We start from the raw sequence: 21,817 nt of genomic DNA, 5'->3' as shown, positions 1-21,817 counted from the left end.
TATAATTCTACATAATTTTAGAAATAGGATTTAAATTCCTCCCCAAAAGGTTGGGGACCTTTTGGTCCCCAAATTTGTCCCAAAATTGAAAAATTTTTCACATTGTGTACTATCTACAAAATTTGAAACTTCTGCACTTTTCATATGAAATGCATGAACATACAGATGATTACATACTTAATCTCTGATTCCCTCTCATTAGAAAAAGCATGGGAGGGGAACTGATCACCCTCTGACCCTTTTTCAACATCCCACTCGGCCTGCCCTGAAAGTTTAAACTAAAAGCCATGAGCCGTTCCCGACATATTGCAGATAAGGCTTTTTGAAAAACTGGATGCACGAAATATCTTTTAATTTAGTTAAACATACCCCTAAATATCCCTTAAAATCTCAATACACGTAACCTTTTTGAACACGCTCAAAATCAAACATCCCCCTTTTCCGAACGATAAATCCTGCAAACAAAAAAGGTTCAACTATATAATTTGGAATCCCTACCCTGGGGGCTTTGTATCCCTAGAGGAATAGATACTAGACATTTTTTCTAGTTTGAGCAAAATCGCTTTTTCAAAATCTTAATCAGTGTTGAGTGAATGGTACATCTATAAAGTACAAGGGGGGCTTGTAGCCCTTCAAATTCTTTTATACATCCCTCTCAGCATAACCTGTGAGTTTCAACTTTATAACCTAAAACCGTTCATTAGGTAATTTGATGCACCATTTTAACAAACAGAATGCACACAGTATATGCTTATCGTGTTCTGTAATCTTTTCCACGACAGAAACTTAAAGGGCTAATACCATCTCCGTCGGATTAATCCTCCTTTTTAGTGGGCATCAATTGGCATCAAAGGGGCAATTTCTTCCTCGTTTTAATTTTCTAATATACTTTTGTTTTCTTTGATGAAAAAAGGAAAAGAAGAATTTCCCCCACCCCAATCTTGGAACTCTTTTTGTACCCTTTTTTTAAGAATAAGAAACACCCCATCCTTAGTTTTTGTGAATTGGTACCCATTCCGTTTATTAAACTCTAAGGTTTTCGTTGAAAAGTCTACCTGTATAATCGAATGAGAATAGTTGCTATCCTTATTTGGCTTCATATTAGCTTGATTCTTTCATCCCACTTAATTCTTGGATGTCGCAACCAAATATTACGCAACGACCCGGGATTTTTTGTCAGTTAATGCAGCAATGTTGGTGCCAAATTATGTTACAATAATGCTAGTTAAAATAATGAACTAATAATATTTTGTATAAATAGAGCAGAAACTAAGGTGTATCATTCTTTTCTATGCCTAACGGCAAAAAAACGCAAAAAGGTGAATTTTCTTTTACTTAAAGAGTCGCCAAAACTTGAATCAGACAATCGTTTTAAATATATCAATTATGATAAAGCTGGTAGTGCAAGTCATGCTACTATTCTTCAAGGACAATTTCAACTTACAACGGCTATCAAATGAAAATGCAGCTGCAGGATCAACGATGTGTCACTCTCAGGGAAAAATAACTTCGGGAAAAGTTTTGCGCCACTTTCTCTGTACTTTTGATAAACCTTAAAGTGCATAGATACTAAATTAATTTGACCCCTTCGGTAGTAATTTGACCCCTTTAATAGTAATGTTGATAAGTTTGCTTTAATGAGTAATTTGACCCCTTGATAGATCAACACGATAGATCAGCAATGAACCTTAGGGCTAAGCACAGTTGCCTAGTAGAATCTTACCGCTAAAAATTTTTCGAGTCCAGATTTTCGCAGGTGGTAGACGAACATTTCCAGATCTGCTATTTCTTCATTGATGAGGGACAATCAAATAACCTTAGTTAGCAAGGGAGCTGGTAAATATAAATACTATAGAGATGATTTGAATGCTGATTTGAGCTTGAACAATTTTTTAGTTTAAGGCACAAATTCCAAAAAACGGCGCCAAATGTCATCGTGATCATAAATATATATATATATATATATATATATATATATATATATATACTAGCTGTTGGGGTGGCGCTTCGCGCCACCCCAACACCTAGTTGGTGGGGGCGCTTCGCGCCCCCCCCCAAGCCCCCCCGCGCGCGTAAGTCGTTACGCGCCATAATAGTTACGCGCCATTGTAGTTGTGTCCCTATGTCCCACCTGTGAATATAGATATATATATATATATATATGGTTTTAACTACGTAAAACTTGCGAATATACAACATTCTTTGCTGTCCCATTGTCTTTGCATATAAATAGATTGTCAGGTTATCCCCCTGTTTCCCCGGTGTCCCCGTTGTAGTTGTGTCCCTGTGTCCCGGTCGTCATTTATATTCCCTGTGTCCCGGGTCCCGGTCATCATTTGTATCCCGGTGTCCCGGTCTGTATATACATTCGTTTTTTAGTTTTGTTTTTCTCCTTTATTTTTTTCCTTTTTTTTTCTTTTTTAGCTTATTTAGATTTTTAGATTTTTTAGTTTTTTTTATTAGTTTTTAGTTTTTATTTCTTTTTAGTTTTTTTGTCCCGGTCGTCATTTATATCCCCCTGTTTCCCCCGGTGTCCCCGTTGTAGTTGTGTCCCTGTGTCCCGGTCGTTATTTATATTCCCTGTGTCCCGGTCGTCATTTGTATCCCGGTGTACCGGTCTGTATATACATTCGTTTTTTAGTTTTGTTTTTCTCCTTTATTTTTTTCCTTTTTTTTTCTTTTTTAGTTTATTTAGATTTTTAGATTTTTTAGTTTTTTTATTAGTTTTTAGTTTTTTTTTCTTTTTAGTTTTTTTGTAGTTTTTACCTTCTTTTTAGTTTTGTTAATTTTTTTTTTTACTTGTGTCCTGGTCGTCATTTATACTCCCTGTGTCCCGGTGCTTTGTTGATTGCTAATCGAACATTCCTTTTGTCCTGGTTGCTTTCTCTTTGAGTGTCGTCATTTATTTTTTTCTTTTTTAGTTCTTTTAGTTTTTACCTTTTTTAGTTTTTTTTTAGTTTTTAGTTTTTTTAGTTTTTTACCTTTTTTTAGTTTTTTTAGTTTTTTAGCTTTTTTATTTTTTTTATTAGTTTTTAGTTTTTTTGTAGTTTTTGCCTTTTTTTTTAGTTTTTTGTCCTGGTCGCTTTCTCTTTGAGTGTCGTCATTTATTAGTTTTTTCCTTTTTTTTTTAGTTTTTTATTGGTTTTTACCTTTATTTTAGCTTATTTTTCAGTTTTTTCCTTTTTTTTAGTTTTTTTTTATTTTTTATTTTTTTTAGTTTTTTACCTTTTTTTAGTTTTTTTAGTTTTTTTAGTTTTTTAGCTTTTTTACTTTTTTTATTAGTTTTTAGTTTTTTTTGTAGTTTTTGCCTTTTTTTAGTTTTTTCAGTTTTTTTTTTAGTTTTTTATTGGTTTTTACCTTTATAGTTTTTTTAGTTTTTTAGCTTTTTTATTTTTTTTATTAGTTTTTAGTTTTTTTTGTAGTTTTTGCCTTTTTTTAGTTTTTTCAGTTTTGACGTCACCTAATCCAGTTTTTTCAGGTGACGTCACCTGACACATCCATCCACACATCCATCCACACATCCACAGACAGACAACTTATTTTTATATATATAGATAGATAGATATATATATATATATATATATATATATATATATATATATATATATATATATATATATATATATATAACGTAAAGAGAAATCATCAATGCAACAGCACAAACACATTAAAAAAAAAGAAAAAAAAGAAAGGAGATAGAAGGAGAAAGGGAAAACTGTTTTCCTAAACTAGTGATTAATACAGACCAGCACTTGAATGAGGCCTTAACCCTACTCATCCATACAACCACATAGGTCAAACAGCATAGCCATACACAATCAACCATAAAGAATAATCCATGGACAGGGAGTCATGTCGTCAATAAGTATTAGTCGTCATTTACCAAACAATAAAAACAGTAAAGACAAATAATTCAGAGGCAACAACCCAACACAAGGGCTCATCAGGAGAATTCTCTACCCAAATTCCATAGGGTTTTGGCATATATATATATATATATATATATATATATATATATATATATATATATATATATATATATATATTCATATATAGGTCAAATGAATACCTTAAGGGTCAAATGAACATTCCAGGTTGACAGAGCAGGTCAATTGAACTTTGAAAATGATCTTGGCAGGATATTCAACAAATATAATTATTTGGACTAATTATTTAACAAAATAAGTTTGTTTTTCTTTTGTATGGTTCAGGAGTAGCAATTCACGAATTGACTGGTCACAAAAAGAATTTTTTCTCCTTGAACGGCGTAATTAAACGTAAAAGCATAAAATCTTATATACTCCAACCCCTTTTCACAACATCAGTTTTCAAAAACTAATTGAAAAGAATGCTTTTAAAGAAAATTAAAGAGGCGTGATGAAACTTGAAGTGAGCAGACAAAGAGTCATGTAATGATCCAACTGAAAACAGTACCTGATTATAAGCTGCCCAAAAGCGCTGCCTAAGTAAAAAGCTATGTGGGCACAATGTAGTATTTACTTTTTTTCTGACCATGGCACTTAATATAGAAAGATTAATCGTAGAAACTTTTGAGGGAGCTCATTCGATTGAAAATTTAAACTTCTACTGCCCTTTTTAAGAGTCAAAAGTGATCAGAGGGCAACCTGCCCGCCTCCCACGCTCATTAACTCTCTAGCCACATCTAGTCAAAATTTTGAGATAGCCGTAATTACGCAGTTGAAAGGTCCAGTAACTATATCTTTTGAGAGGACAAGCCCCCTCTCCCAAACCCTCGGGACAAGGGCTGCAAGTTATGCTATTCACTCATTGTTTACATGTATGATATGTTGTTGAGAAAGGTGGGCACGTTTTATGTTTAGTGTCCAAAAAGACGAAGGACCTTCAGATGGACCTTTGAGAGAATGGTGAGGGAGTGTTAAACTAAACCAAAATAGATTATGTGCATATGGCTTGGCAAAAGGGCGCAAATCAGGAATGACTGAGAGTATTAACTTGGAATTTCCAGGAAAAGATAAGGGTTTAAAGCCTTTTGATCAAATGATCAAAAAGGCAATGCTTGCACACTACTACTGCTACTACTATTGCAACTGCTATTATTACTACTGCCAATACTAGTGCTAAAACTACAACTACTGCTTCTGTAGCGAGTACAACCGAGACTGAGGGTTGTACTCGAACACTGTATTGTCAAAAGGGTATATTAGTAATATCTTTGGAACGGCTTATCTTATCAAGCTTAAACTTCCAGGGCATCATGAATGAGATGTTCAACTGGCAAAAAGGCAACATGTGCATACTACTACTGCTATTAATACTGCTGCTCCTGCTGTTGCTACTACGCAGTGTTTATTGTTGGTTTGGCTCCATTTTTGTCGTTTGTAAAACCCTCCGGCATTCATTATAAGCAACCCAAATCTAGAACATGATTTTTCAGCATCAGCACCTGCTAGGAATATCAATTGAAGTGGGGAAAAGTTGATTCTTAGAGTTTGAAACCCAACTTCCCCTTTGTAGCCTTGTTTAAAAAAAACTCTCCCCCCTACACTTGAGCGAATTGGTACCATTGATACATGGTAGGGTTTATTGACAGGACCTCATATTTACCTTTTTTTCTTCTTTTTTACTAACTGAAATGCTATATTTTGTTTACTAGGCAAAACATTCAAATGAATATCACTACAATTAAATCTATAATAAGTGCACAGGGCATGTGCGATTGCACTCCCATGGGGGTTGGGGAGATTTTCCGCGAGGGAATATGCAAGACACTCTTTTCATATCTAAAATTCGCTTCACCTGCTGAAAATTGGTCCCTTGGTACTAGATCCTTATCCTGTCATTGGAAGTAGCATTGAACCATATAATAACGAAATGATAGCTTCATTTGGTGTTCCATTTTAGGGTGGTAAGTGCACTGTTTTTTTGTGCTAAAATAAAAAAAAACAAGTTTTTTTAACTGAAAGTAAGGAGGGACATTAAAACTTAAAACGAACAGAAATTACTTCTTATATGAAAGGGGCTGCTTCCTCATCAACGCCCCGCTCTTTACACTAAAGTTTGACTCTTTCTCTCAACTCTACTTTAACAGTAAAAAACTTTAGCGTTAAGAGCCGGACGTTGATAAGGAAGCAGCTCCTTTCATATACGAAGTAATTTCTGTTCGTTTTAAGTTTTAATGTCGTTCCTTACTTTCAGTTAAAAAATTTTTTTTTTATTTAATTTTAGAACGTTTTTGAATGAATCCATGTTTTGATTTTGGCTCTCCGCAAATGAATAATTAAAACGAAATTTGCAAATTTATTTTTTTGGCTAAATGGCTTTCTAATAGCTTTTGATCGAATGATTTTGAGAAAAAAAAGAGCGGGGAAGGAGGCCTAGTTGCCCTCCGATTTCTTGGTTACTTAGAAAGGCAACTAGAATTTTTAATTTTTTACGAATGTTTTTATTAGTAAAAGATATGCGTAACTTACAAATTAGCTTAAGTAACGAACTTTTGTATTCTCATGTTTTTATTACAGATATGAGGGGGTTCACCCCCCCCCCGTCAGTACCTCGCTCTTTACACTAAAACTTAAATTTTGTCCCAATTCCTTAAGAATGACCCCTGAATCACAAAAGCCGTAGAATAAATAGTTGAAATTACTAAAAATACTTTAGCGTAAAGAGCGAGGTATTAGGAGGAGGTGAGCCCCTCATATGCGTAATAAAATCTGTTCGTTTTAAGTTTTAATGCTGCTCCTTACTTCCAGTTGAAAAAACTTTTTCATATTTATTTTTTCATTGTTTTTTTGGGATAATGCTAGAAAATCCTGCGCTCCCTTCATGGAAATTTTCTTCCCCAATGACAAATTCGTCGATGGAAAGTTCCCACAACATATCCCCCTCTTCTCAACCCCTCCCCCAACCAAAAAATCCCCCTGAAAACGTCTGTACACTTCCCCATAACCATTACTTATCTAATCACAGGTCAAAGTTTGTAACTTTTAGCCCCTCCCAGTAAGTCGTCCCCAAAGACATAGTTATAAGATTCTCCGACTACGCTGAATAAAATGGCTATCTCAGAATTTTGATCCGGTGACTTTGGGAAAATAATTAACGTGGGAGGGGACCTAGGTGCCCTCCAATTTTTTCGGTCACTTAAAAAGGGCACTAGAACTTTTCATTTCCATTAGAATGAGACCTCTCGTAACACTCTAGGACCACTGGGTCGATACGATCACCCCTGGAAAAAAAACAAACAAACAAATAAACACGCATCCGTGATCTGCCTTCTGGCAAAAAATACAAAATTACACATTTTTGTATATAGGAGCTTGAAACTTCTACAGTAGGGTTCTCTGATACGCTGAATCTGATGGTGTGATTTTCGTTAAGATTCGATGACTTTAGGGAGTTTTTCCCCCTAAAATTCCATATTCAATTTTTTAAAGTTTTGATTACTATTAAGCCGGGTCGCTCCTTACTACAGCTCGTTACCACAAACTGTTTGATCATCGGGTTTGCACCATCTTGTGACTTTTACTTTTTTTGTTTTTTCTCTTTTTATATTGTATTCCGTTTGTCATTGTATTTTGTAACAAATCATAAAATGAATTCACTTCAACTTCCAGAATAAAAAGTCGTCACTGAATTGAGGTCCAACTTTTTCTGCCGATTTACCTATATCTATTTAGGCGCTAAAAGATTTTAATTCGTTATTTGTAACATTTGGCTATTATCTTTAATTATAAGTATAAGACAGAAACAACTGACTGAAGAACTTACAACGCAAGTGCTACTGTGCTTTGTGACAGAAGTAGCTCATACTTCCGTTTTTTTTTACAAGGAATAGTTATTGTTAATATTAATTTGATTTTTTCTTTTTATTCTTTTCATTTTAGATTCCTTCATTTTCTTAAATGGTCATAGCTCAAATTCTTTCCCTATGTTCAATGCTGAGGACCCCTTGTCTTACATACTAAATATCCATTTGGTTTATTTGAATATTCTCTTTCTTCTTTATCTTTCTACAGGCCAAAGACCCGTTGTTTCCAACGTTTAATTCTTTGGTTTGTCTTTATATCCAAATTGCGAAAAATATTCATATATAAAATAAACAAAATTAAAGAAAAATTTAAAAACATTCAAATTAGACTAATTCCAGCTAAACAAGCGGATGGAAAAAATTTCTCAGACCGCCGCAAAGAAAACAATGCCCCTTTTTGATAATGACGCAATTGAATGCTACATTGAAACCTATTTAAATACAGATAAATATATAAAATTAAGATCAATCATAAAAAACAAAAATTTTCTATGGTTTATTTTTGTCTTTAGCCGTTTCAAAATATAATTATTATTCTAAAATTAACGCACAGACGTCACATCAATTTTAATCAGCAGCAGTACGCTGACACAGTTTCTAACCCCCCCCCCCAGAATTCTAATTTCTAATCACTGCACCCTAAGGGTATAGTTGTTCCAATCATAGATTTGAAGACGTGTATCAACGCGAAAAAGAAATTAGTAAAACCTGGCAAACTAACTTTAAGACGTGTATTAATTCTTAATACGTATATTTGAACAGCGCTTAATACGTCCCTATACTGGTGTCATTATGAACTAAAAGGAATCTGCCAAATGAAAAATATAATTGAGATTAACAGAGAATTGTAGAGTTCAGATGTTTTTATATAGACACCTGTTCTCAATTGTAGAGTTCAGATATTTTTTTGTAGACACCTGTTCTCGCTACAAAACCGTATTCAGAATAGGCCCGTAGGTAGGGCTGGGATTTCGGGTCTGTATCGCAAAATGTTTTCATTTTTGCAAATTCTCCCAAAGTTATTCATATTTTTGTAAAATTTTATTGCTTGAAATTGGATTCTCCATTGTGAGGATCCACTGAAATACACTATTGCTTACTTGACTGGCGCAGAAATACCTTTTTCAGGATGTTCTATTGGGTTATATTGCCAAAATAAACGTTTCTATTACAAAAAAAATCCAATTATACGTTTAATAACATAAGCTTTAAAAACAAAACTTAAATTTATTCATATTATTCACGGTTTAACAACACGTCCATGGAACAAGGACAAGTCTAATCGATTGTGTCTAATGATAAAGGCAAAAGGTTTATTGGCAATGAAATTTTTCGATGGTGCATCACGGGATAAAGTAATGCCGGTTGCAGCGGCAGCCTCTGTACCGTCTTCAGTTACTTCGATAAAAGCTTGGTGAAGAATGTCATCAACAACAACTGGATCTCTCGTGATTCTGGAGAGGTTAGCCCCAGTGCCGAATATACCACCTGCACCAGCACGCTGAAGAGTAGGACGAACAGAAAAAGATTGGCGAACTGAAAAAGAACACATTTTATTTTATAATCATAATATATTTATCGTGTGATACACTAAGTCAAAGTAGTGTATATAATAAATATACTACTATTACTACTACCACTAGCAACTCACCGCAGCACCAAGCCGCCTGAGGCCAACACAGCTACGCACGCTCCTCCTACATCGTAATCTATTCAAAACTTTTCTCTTTACACCCTCCCATAAAGTTTCTCATTTCCTTTAAATCTTTCTTTATGGAATCCTCCCGCCCCAGAAAAAGGACGATATATTTTCTGTTTAGCCCTAGAAGGTTGGCCAAGAAGGACAATCTTCGGAAATCTGTCATCCTTTATCCGCAGAAAGTACCCTAGCCATCTCAACCTTTCTTTCATTATAGCCTTAGAAAGCAGGGATTGAACCACATTTTTGCATAGCCTGCAGTTTGAAATATGGTCATTAAGCCGGGTACCCAGAACAATCTGTATGCTTTCGGAGCACCCATACTTCAAAGCCATATTTGACCACTGTCATCACTGTACCTTCAAATATTCTTATCTTGTATTTCAGACTTTTACTCCTATTCTTCCAAATTGTTTAAGTATCTTGGGTTTGCTATCTTCCATGCCAGTCTTGGGTTAACTATCATATAATCAATAAGCTTTGCTGTCTTGCCATCACGTGAATACCATGTCAACTTATAGGCCATTTTATGACAGAAAAACGTATTGGGTAAAACTAGATTGTTATACCTATAAAAATGCAAAAGTCTGTAGCCATACGCTGTTTTTTTTCCTACACCAAATTTACCTAGGCTAGAATACCATCTATCCCTGTTTCTACTAAACTGGGAGTCAAAATCCCCTAGAAAAACACCATATTTCTACCTAGTACCCTGTCTATTTGCTCGTTTAATTATGATTGAAATTCATCTGAGTCACTAGAATCTCCATCAGTCGGTTTAATTAGGGGCATATACTACTATAACTGACACCCCAAATTTTTTAGTCACAAAATGAGCAATAATTACTCTATTATTAATACCTTCCCAGTTTAAACAAGACTTATCAGCTTCCTTATTCCTCATGACCCCTACTCCCTGTCTATGTAACCCATCCTTCCTGACTGAGTAAATAAATTCTATATCACTTAATTTCATGTTTCCTACCCCTGGGACATGAGTTGCCTCATACTCACTCCTACTCATTCTTTTAAAATGGCCAAGCTGGAAACTCTTGAGCACAGGAGAGGAATGTTGTGCCTCTGTTTTGCAAAAAAAAAAACAACACAATAATAAACCTTCGCACAGAAGATGTTTTCCCCAAAGGACACTCCAAACCCAGATGTCACCTGCCACGTACTGTTTCTGAACCCGTTCCTATCTTGTCCTCCATCTGTTGCTTTACCTCCAGGTATGAAAAAAAAACTTATCCCCTTCATTACTGATAAAATAAACGGTTAGTTTTCCTCTTTTTTTTGTTGTTACTGATAATAACCAAGTTATATGTTCGTATGTTTCTTTGGTTCCCCCTTTTTATATGTTCTCTTTTAAACCTCTGTAACGTTTGACTCTTTTTGAAGTTTTTAAAGTTTTTAAAGTCTTTTTCGTTTTTAAAGTTTGACTCTTTGTTAAAACTCTACTTTTTATAACACTAACAAATACTTTAGCGTAAAGAGCGAGGTGTTGAGGAGGGGACAACCCTTTTAATCTACGGAATAATTTCTGTTCGTTTTAAGTTTTAATGACGCTCTTTACTTGCAGTTAAAAAAACTTGTTTTTTTATTTAATTTCTTAACGTTTTTGAATTAGAGGATGTTTTGATTTTGGCTAACTGCACACGAATAATTAAAACAAAATTTGCATATCAATTTTTTTTTCTAAATTGCTTTCTCATAGCTTTGATCGGAAGATTTTGAAAAAATGCAGTGGGGGAGGAGGCCTAGTTGTCCTCCAATTTTTTGTTACTTAAAATGCAACTAAGTTTTTTTTTATTTTCTTATGAAAGTTTTTGTTAGTAATAAACACACGTACCTTACGAATTAACTTACGTAACAAACCTCTATTTTTGTGTTTTTTTATTACGTAAACGAGGGGGTTCGCCCTATCGTCAATACCTCGCTCTTTCCACTAAAGCTTGAATTGTGTCCCAAATCTTTAAGAATGACCCCTGAATCACAAAGGCCGTTGAATAAATAGTTGAAATTACTAGAAATACATTAGCGTAAAGAGGTATTGTAAAGGTATTGTGGAGGAGACGAACCCCCTTATATACATAATATCTTATGTTCGTTTTAAGTTTTAATGCTGCTCATTACTTCCAGTTGAAAAAAATTATTTATTTTCTCCTTTTTTTAATAATGCTAGAAAATCCTGCGCCCCCTTCACGGAAATTCTTTTCCTTGTAATACATTCCTCCATGGAAATATCCTACCACGTAAGCCCGGGGAGTGTGGGGGATTAAGTCGTAACCTGACTAAGCTAAACAGAATGGCTATTTCAAAAGTTTGATCCGGTGACTTTGGGGAAAAACTATGCGTTGGAGGGGGTCTAGGTGCCCTCCAATTTTTTTGGTCACTTAAAAAGGGCACTAGAACTTTCAATTTCCGTTAGAACTAGCCAGATTGCGACATTCTAGGACGACTGGGTCGATATGATTACACCTGGAAAAAAACAAACAAATAAACACGCATCCGTGATCTAACTTCTGGCAAAAAATACAAAATTCCACATTTTTGTAGATAGTAGCTTGTAACTTCTACGGTAGGGTTCTCTGATACGCTGAATCTGATGGTGTTATTTTTGTTAAGATTCAATGAATTTTAGGGGGTGTTCCCCCTATTCCCCTATTTTCTAAAATAAGGCAAATTTTCTCAGGACTAAACTTGAGTAGGACTAAACTTGATAAAACTTATATATATTTAAAATCAGCATTAAAATACGATTCTTCTGATGTAGCTATTGGTATCAAACTTCCGTTTTTTAGAGTTTCGGTTACTATTGAGCCGGGTCGCTCCTTACTACAGTTCGTTACCACTGTTTTCACATCTTATTTCGCTCCTTTTTAGTTTATTTTAAGTTTTCACCTTTATAGCTTTCTGACATTTTGCTGCTTAATATTTTTGACTAAGGAATGGGTTTGCCACTCTGATATGGTTTTTTTTTGCCTTGTTTTGCCAGTTTAGTCTTTGTTCCCAACTTCCACAATTAATGTAGTGAATGTGCATGAGTAAAAACCCCTGCATGTCATTTTGGTTCATTTTCTCCTTGGTGATTTTCGGAATGCTAATATAAAACGTGTTCCTAACAGGTGATTATAGTACAATAACGTGCGTTTCAGGACATTCCACTTCATTTTATTTTGCAGAATAATTCAGACCTTCCATCTGGTACTTGGGAGCTAGAGTACACTAAGGTCAGTAACAGTACAAAGAACACCTGTAAATTGGCCTGAATCGGGAAACAGATATATTTTGCAGAACTTTTCATCTAGTTACTAAGAGCATGATTATAATAAGGTTAGTAACAGTACAGAATACACCTGCAAATTGGTTTGCTTGAGTTCTAACGGTTGACCCGCATAAGCTATAGAGAAACAGAAAATTGGCAAAACTGTTAAAGTTATTTTTGCAGCTGCAGACGCTGTTATTAATAATTAATTAAGTTATTAATAATTAACTAATATTACTTATTAATTAATAATAATTAATTAAGGTAAATCTAGTGGTGGGCAATAGTGGGCGCTAGACACCAATGCCAGAGAAAAGGGAAATTTTTTAACGTGATTTAGACTTCTTTTAAACAGGCAAGTTTTTCAGAAACAGCGCAATAGTACTGCATCAGTATCGAGCCACAAGTCTTCATTGTATTTCTCTTTCATTTTTATTTTCCCCGGCCACCTTTTAATGGAGGTAGCTTATTAGACAGAGAATTGGAAGTTCTAGTGGATTTTATAAGAGATGGAAGGGATTGGAGGGCAACCACCCTACCTGCCATGCCCTTTTTTCTAATCCCCGCAAACCCCCAAAGACATCCAATCATAATTTCTATATAGCAATTTTGGTCCAAATAGATGAAAGGTTAAATAAATATGCCTCGAGTGATGAGATCGCCCCCACAGCCCCTAGGTCCAGAGTTACAGTTATACAAAAAATTCTACAGGGTACAAAAAAATTCTGTCCCTGATAAGTTTGAAATTTCGAGCCCCAAATTCTTGGATCAAGAGAAACAAAGTTTTTGGAGCATTCGTCTCCCCAACATACAAAACTAAACCCAAATAAGGACCAAAAAACTTTTTCCTGGCTGGTTTGATGCCTATATCCGTGAAATGAAAACAAAATAAATGAATTACCTCAAAATAACAAAAACAGCAAGAAGCAAATGTGATGATTGGAACTGGTTAAGTGGGTACTTACACAGCCATATTGAAAAATTCTGCAATTTATTTTTTTATTAAATATATATTATGCAGTATGCACTTTTTGGTAAAAGCGGGTGGTAAATTTAAAAAAAAGGACGTGAGTGAAAAATCAACGAAAATCAAATAAAAAACATATGTTACCAGACAGCTCAAAAAGGTCTATCTTTCCTTCGAAGATGGGTTCGTCTTTGGTAGTCAATATATTGATAATGTTGAATTTCGTACGGACGAAAAGCATTTTATCTAATTAATTGGGCTAATTCATTTTCAAGCTTCGACTTGGCAACAATGCCAAAAAGGTGCTGCTGCCCTAATATCTTACTATGATGTTCCTTGGTGCTTTAAAATGATTTTTTCTCAAAAGAGGTAAAATCCCAGAAATTTAGAAGACAGAATGATCATAAATAGAATACAACCCACCCAGAACGCGTCCTTTTTATTCCTGACGATTAGAAAAAATTATAGAATAACCAAATTGAATGAATCTGGAATAACGAAATATATGTATATGAGGGTACTTACTCTTAAATTTGGGTATTCGAACTGTAGTTGACCTGAACTTCATATCTTCTTCCATAAGCTGATTTATAGACTGCACTGAGAGTTTTGCCTCCAGTTTCTGCACAGCCTGAGGATCATCACCGTTTGGTAACAAAAAAAGCATACCATACTGCAGCCCTTTATAAGGTAATACAATAGCCTTACAATCCAACTCTGTACTTTCTGCATAGGGGACTGTTAAAACATTTACCATATACTCAGCAGATGTGGGACCATCTGGGGCAGAAAAAGCATCAGTCCTAGTTTGTTCTACTGGAAATGGGTTTTCCCATTGCCCTTTAAAGTAAATAGCATTTAATATAATCATTTTAGTTCCAGAAGGAGGTGGTTGAGCCAGTAGTTGTGTTATTTTATTGCTTGTTTTCTCAGCTACCCAGTTGTTAATGGTGTTGAGAGCAGTTTCGGGAGCATTTTTGAAATCAAGAGTTCCTGTTTCTGTTTTGTACTTCTTTGATGATTCTACATAATTACTTTCTAGTCCTAGACCTCTTTGAGTAATGACTCCATTTGCAATTTTAATTTCAACTTCGTCTTGTCCTTCATTTAACTTATTTAAAATGTTACTAAACACATCATGGACTCTGTTATCAGGGACTTCGGGTCGGTATTTTAGAAATGATCGTAATTGCTGCTTAGTATCACCTTCTGCTCCAAGAAGGAGTAAATTCAATGCAGTTGAAATTCCAAGTGGTGAAAATACGTAATTGCCAGTGTTGTCAGATGCGGCATTTATTCGAGTGGCCAAACTGAGGATAGTCTCTGGGACACTAAATTTTTCTACTGATGGCTGTGACGTAACTAAAGATGCAATAAGTAGGATGAATGAAGCAGAATTTCTTGGGAGCATCTAAATACAAAAAGAGCACAATTAGAAACAAATACATAAGTGAAGTGTTCAAAATAACAGCAACAAGTAAAAGAAGCATAACCTTCAAAAATGCAAACATGAAACAAAAAGTTTGTAAATTTTGTTGATACTGTTTTTTTAAAAATGTTTAACGGGCAGTTTTTCTAATTGTAATTATTTTAAGTGGCGCCTTCATTTCCTGTTTTAGGCAAAGATCTCCAAATAACCTTATAACCGTTGATCACTCCTTGATGGTGTACATCTTGATGGGGTGAGGCTGGAGCCTTTTCTTCTGGGTGCACTTAAATCAGCTACCAATTTCGACTCTACAGGGCTAACGTCGCCTTAAAAGGCAAATGGAAAACGGCTTTAGTCACAGGCATTCACACTGGATGCCATAAAACAATACTCTTTACACAGAGGAGAAATTATCCCCCCCCCTGTAAATACTAACCCGTTTTCATGCAGACGGGCAAACGTAATCAAAGGTACAGTCGCAAAAAGTTTACTGGATAGTTTTGAGGGCAGATGCATCCCTACATTCATTGGACCAGGGGCGTCGCTTGGGCAGTTGCCCCACTCCCCCCGCCAATAATTTGCAGAGAAAATTATAATATAGTCCATGCCTCTTGAATATCCGGGCCTAGAACCATCTTGCCCCCTTCCCAATTAAAATGCTGGAGCTATGCCCCTGCATTGGGCCCAATGCTTTGGGTGTTAAGGATAAACCTACTTGTTTAGATAAGGATCAGAAGGATCAAGGACAAGTTTAATGTTGATGAACCTATAAGGTACATGCCAAAAATGGGAACAATTTTTGATAAGTTTTAAAGTTTTATTGTAAACTTCCCCTCCCCCCCACAAAAAATTGTAGATGCACCATTACCTTAAAGGTGCGGTGGCTTCCACTTCCAAAAAAAAAATGTTGGTATTTTCGTTTCGACAAGATAAATTCTATTTCCATAATCATGTGTATAATTTAATTCTGCATAGGGACAAATATTCAAAACTATTCCTTTGTCAAAATTGTTATATTTTTACTAATATTATAATGTCAAATGTATACATATATAGTTAATTTTGGTCTTCCTGGGGAGGGGCATAGGCTAACTGTTCTAAGGAGTCCTTAAAAACAAAACTAGGTAGAAGACTCATCATCATTTAATTAGAAAGAAGGGGGGAGAGAATCATCATCTTTAATCGTTAATACATACTTTTTATCGGGTTTTACCTCGAGAAGGCATTGAATCACGCTAATGTTCCGAATGAAGAACACAGACATAATAATAATAATAATAATAATTTATTTTTAACCCACAAAAATACAAGACAAGTGGAGTAAATAAATAAAAGTGGAGAAAAATACCACAACTATACGAGAGATAAACACATACAACACAATTATAACTCAACTAACAAAAGGATCTCTAAAAGATAACCCAACTATAAAACGAAAACAATTGAAAACTAACGGATAAATAAACGAACTAAGGGGCGGAAGAGGCCTAGAGGAAAAACATAATCCTTTTCCAATTTTGAGCCTAACTTCCGCAAAGAAGTAATAATGTCAGAAGCCTCGAAAAACCAAATTATTTTCTTGCTCCTATATGACCGGGATAAATAAAAGCAGAAACTTACAATAGCGGAAATATAATATACGCAATTCAGCCAAATCCTTTTTTTCAGGATAGGTGAAATACCATACAGGAAAAGTATTGAATGGTTACAAAAGCTACTATATAGCAGTGCAAGTACTTTCGAGAATAATGACCACGATTAGCCACTATTTTACCATAACCCACTTTAAGTTTTTCTTTAACATCCCGTACAATGTTGGTCCTAAAAATTAATAGATTCAAACAAATATTAAGGCCTGACCACCGTAAATCAGAGAAACAATGGAAGGAGAAGTTAGAACACGGAAGACAAATGGGCATAGACTTTCCATTAGAGACTAGGTACTCACACTTATTAATATTCAATGACAGACTAACATTTTGGGAATCTTTCTAAATAGATGACACGGAATTCGAGAGGCTAGATCTAGAACGGCTTAAAAGAAGCATATCATTCGCATATGCAATATAAGAGACATTTACCAAATCACAAAAAAGAGAGGGCATAATTTTGAATAGCACACTGTGGATACAAATACTGAAAAGATACGGTGAAAGAACACCACCTTGACGCACTCCCGAACCGATTGGAATATTCCCATAAAAATTAGAGTGAAACTTTAGCCGAACATGGCTATTACTATACCAAAACTGAAGAACTCAACGACAGAAATATTGACTCCATAACTGACAAGGGAAAACATAACTTGAGCACGAGAAACACTGTCAAAAGCTTTAGACAGGATCAGGGCATAAAAATGGACCTCAGAGCCCCTGGCCTGAGCCTTTAAAAGGACAGGAGTTAAAACACGGTGTTTTGCGTGTTTAGTTTATAGTTTCTTGAAGATAAGCAATCAATATTAAGAAAAATAACTTAGTGCGCCACATTAGTGCATGTCGGTTAATATCCACAAATTCACAATACTTAGCCAAATAGAAGACTAGGCAATTAAAGAAATAAACCGCAGCAAAATTTCGAAAAGGAAGTAACGATATTCTACGAAAACTTGGCAACCCTCAATAGTTATGCCACAAAAAAGATAAACCTGTCATTTGGTGGTCAGGCGCTTCCTTTATAATATAAACTATTATGAACACATCAATTCAACCAAGTAGCTTCTGGGCACAAGGGAGAAATCCAGGGGGCAAACGCTCCTCTGAACATTCAAAAATTCACAGAATATGTGCTAAAAACGGAAACGAGGACTTACACACTTACAAACAAACGTGAATGCCAGGTGGCGCATGCCATGAGTGGTGAAGGTGTGAGATGCGTCATGCAAAATGGCGAGCATGGTAAGCCCAGTGGCACTCAGAGATAAACATCAAATTTTAGACTGGCCAAACCCTTGGAAAAGAATAAAAAAGTTGCTCTTACCGCTCTCCCCTAGTGTTTCTAAAAAGATTGTGATGGAAGTCATGTTTTGATGGTTAATAAAGAAAAGTTGTTATAAACATCTAAAAAAAAAATTTTTGGGCAATGTTAACGAAAATTAAATTTTGATTATCAGAGGACTTGAAAGCAAGGCGTGGGTGAAAAAAAGCTAATGAGTCTCACAGTAGGAACATCTAATTCTGTATTTGGTAGGTTAATGTCAATTGAATTCAAACATATCACATGAAATCATTCGATAGCTTCAAACGATATCATTCGGTAGCATGGCAATTGGATAGCTTGAAACCCTCATGTAAGAACATAAACTGGTCTATGATTTGGCAGCTAAAATAATCCACCAGTTAGAAATAAGGTTTCATACTTATGTGTCCTGTGAAAAAAAGTGTGATAGACCTGAAAGACTATTCATATACACTCCAATACCCATAGAAATGCTTTGTTATTAGACTTAAGTTATTAAAATAAGTTATTAAATGCCTGCAACAAAGAGTTTAATAATAACCCAAACTTTGCTTGCAACAAATCCCAAGGTCTTAGAAGAATCTCAAAGAATCGAGCCATGATGATATTTATTTTTTATATATATATATATATATATATATATATATATATATATATATATATATATATATATATATATATATATATATATATATATATATGTTTGTGTGTGTGCTTGTGTGTATGCATATATAAATATGTGACAAAACGAAAAAAACGTAAGAAAGAGAGAAATGAGGTTAATAGCAATAAGTGAGAAACGTAGGTTACAATGCAAATATTTCGGTCAATCGCCCGTCCTCAGTGCAAAACAATAAGATAAAATATCGATTAAGATCCAAACGGTAACATAAAAATCAAACTTTAAAATAAACACAGAAACTAAAATAAGAAGACCTTCTCCAAACAATGGTGAAAGGGTAACTGAATAAAAAGTAAAATAGTGAATGGCAATTCAATCTTTCACTAGCTGTTATTATCCTCGTTTCTCTCTTCTTTACGTTTTTTTTTCGTTTTGTCATGATTAGCCGGTGCGGTCTCAAAAATAATTTATAAATATATGGTTAATATACTTATAAAGGGTGATTTTATCTATTTTGCCCAATGCAGCGCGTGGATTTTAGAAGCGACCATCGTCTTCCACATGTATCCATCTTTTTCCTGCATATACTACAATATTATATCAAACAAAGAAACAACAGAGGACCTGCGTCAATCATAACCAGTGAAATAAAAAGCGGGGGGGTTGAGAAAGAAGTCAGAGTTATTGAGAATTTGGAGTTGAGAAAGAGCCTGCGAATGAGTGATGAAAGATCGAAAAAAGGGGTGCTTTTCGGTAAACTGCCTGGAATCAAAGAACTAAACATGTACCTGAAAAAGCTGCAAGTAGAAGTTACAAGAAAATACTTAAATGAAGAATTAACGGCGCTTGTTGATTATTTGAAACACATTTAAGAATTATGCTCTTTTCATAGCTAAAAAAACCGAGTGATGGATGATGCAATGCATTTAACTTAGACAAAATGCATTGGACTTGTATAATTTGCTGTGTATATCAACACATTAGGGGTGGGGGATAGGTTAAGTTGTAAATTTTTCGTTGATCATATTAGAGACTGCGCTTCCGATAAAATATCGAAAATACAAAAAGCAGACGGAAGAAGGTGTGGAATGGTTAGCTCAGGTTAGGTTATGCCATTTTAAGTCTTTTTCATAGGCCTACCTAAAAACTAGAAATATTTTGGTCATTTTCAATAGTTCAAAAAGGATTAAATTTGAATTTGTGATAGAAGCGATTATTAAATTCGTACAGAGCTAAAAAAAGGCATCAAGTGGTATGTTCACTTTATTCGTAAGTCCGTAATATGAACAACGAAAAATTTACCGGTGGTTGAATTAGGTTTTCATAATTTTGTTTCTAAAATAATATTGTATTATCGTGTTTTGCTATTTTTCATTAGGATTAACCTAACTTCGTGTTTTGAGTTTGTTTTCAATAATTCACAAGTAGCGAATGAACTTTATCTGTGTGATTAAATAGTAAATCCTTGAGAAGAATGAAGTAAAAGAAGATTGAAAACCATCACAGAATGGAGTCATCACACTCCATTAACCTCGTGTGGGTTTGCGATGTCATGATTTGCAAGTAGTTAAAGAAAAAAACCCGGTGAAGATGGTTGCTGTTTCGCCTACCTTTGAAATTGTTCCTGGTATCTCGGTTCAATCAACTTATAAAAGCAAATATACCCTCGCTGCTTAATTAGAGCTTACGACAAGATTTCTTAAGTCAACTCCTTTCCTCCGATTGAATCATGAATCAAAAACTTTCGCAGAGACCTAACACCTATCTGATGGACTGCCTATATTTCCAAACTTTATTATCCAAAATAATTTCACAAGTCCTTTAAGTAATAGTGAACGCCAAAACGGACTTACTCTGCGTATTGCATTCAACTTATAAAGGTAACTAAATGTTAATGTACAAATTTAGTATATCTGCCACTTAGAAAAACCAGAATATTCAGCTCGAGGGAGTAAGACCTTCAAGCTAGTTTTTCTTGATTCACCACTACGTCATAACATCTCTTTGGATGTTCTTTTACATGAAATCATGGGAATTTCCACCACTATCCTTCCCCATTTTTTAGTTATTATTTCCTGGGGCTGCTATCAAGTCAGTTACATCACTAAAAAAACTTTCCATAAATTAAATGAGAAAATCAAGTTCCATGAAAGAGCTGCAAATCTCTCTGCACTCTGGGGCGGATCCTGAGGTGTGTTTTAAGGAAACGAGCCCCAACGGAAGGTCAAAAACTGCACCAACTGTAAGGTTTTAGGGGCAAAAAGATTTATTGGAGGACTAAATTTTTATCGGTTCCCAGCCTTCCGACTGCAATTATGTATCCACCCCTGTACCCCCCATGCCTTATTGTGTCAGAAAATGTTGAAAGTCGTTCTGACCCTTTGAAGCTAGATATTTCCAGTCCTATAAAGAAGTCTAAAGTCCTTTGAGGCTTTGAACAGCTAAAATTCAGTAAACCGATTTGCCCTTGCTTAGTTCCTTGGAGGGGTTGAATCTTTCTCTATATTGTCTTAAAAGATAAAGATATTCTACATGAACTTTCAGAATCTGCATCTCACTGGCAGTTACATAGGATTTAGTTTGAAGAGAAGATTGACGTTTCGCGTCAGGGGTGTCAACTGGTTTGGATTTTGATTGAGGTGTTAATTGCCTGGACTTTGAATAAAAGGTTTTTTATGTATTCCCCTTTATAAATACTTCCCCACATCCTAGATATTGAAAATAACTTCTTTTATTTATCCCGAAAAAATCACAAAGTAAAGCAAAACTGAGTTGATATGAAAACATAAGAAATCATTGCAAATATTGGGACTCATTAAAACATTGTAAGAATCTTGAGGTCCGAAGATATTTGGGCAAAGGCACGCCTTTGGGAGGATTGGAGAGGGGCTGATTGCATCTTACTAAATTTTACATCTCCTCCGTTATTTTCAACATACCTTTTTTGGTATTTTCATTGTAAAATATATTTTATTTTGGCATTTTCAAGGGGGAAAAAATAAAAACAACGGTAAAACTACCCTCTCCCAGATTTCAGAAAACTACTCTTCCCCTCCCACTCTCCAATTTTTGTGAATTTACATTCCTGATTATA

The 21,817-nt window shown here is 35.0% G+C and overlaps 1 protein-coding gene across 4 annotated transcripts; it reads right to left on the bottom strand.

Moving 5' to 3' along the window:
- Positions 1–8,966: 8,966 nt before the first annotated feature.
- On the bottom strand, positions 8,967–20,715 carry LOC136033305 (serpin B3-like). 4 transcript variants are annotated; one of them, XM_065714076.1, is made up of 3 exons: positions 20,577–20,715; positions 14,243–15,128; positions 8,967–9,322 (listed from the first exon to the last, which is right to left on the bottom strand). In XM_065714076.1, exons 2-3 carry the CDS (start codon positions 15,126–15,128, stop codon positions 9,027–9,029), a joined length of 1,182 nt encoding a protein of 393 aa, XP_065570148.1. In that variant the 5' UTR covers positions 20,577–20,715; the 3' UTR covers positions 8,967–9,026. The 4 variants fall into 4 exon arrangements, with proteins under 4 accessions (XP_065570148.1, XP_065570149.1, XP_065570150.1 ...); XM_065714077.1 differs by having other exon boundaries at positions 20,334–20,604; XM_065714078.1 differs by lacking the exon at positions 20,577–20,715 and adding an exon at positions 17,670–17,727.
- Positions 20,716–21,817: the final 1,102 nt, after the last annotated feature.

This window comes from Artemia franciscana, chromosome 11, assembly GCF_032884065.1.
Source record: "Artemia franciscana chromosome 11, ASM3288406v1, whole genome shotgun sequence".
In the NCBI taxonomy this organism is placed as follows: Eukaryota; Metazoa; Arthropoda; class Branchiopoda; order Anostraca; family Artemiidae; genus Artemia; species Artemia franciscana.
Note: the sequence above shows the minus strand (reverse complement) of the source record. Positions and strands in the feature narration are given on the sequence as shown.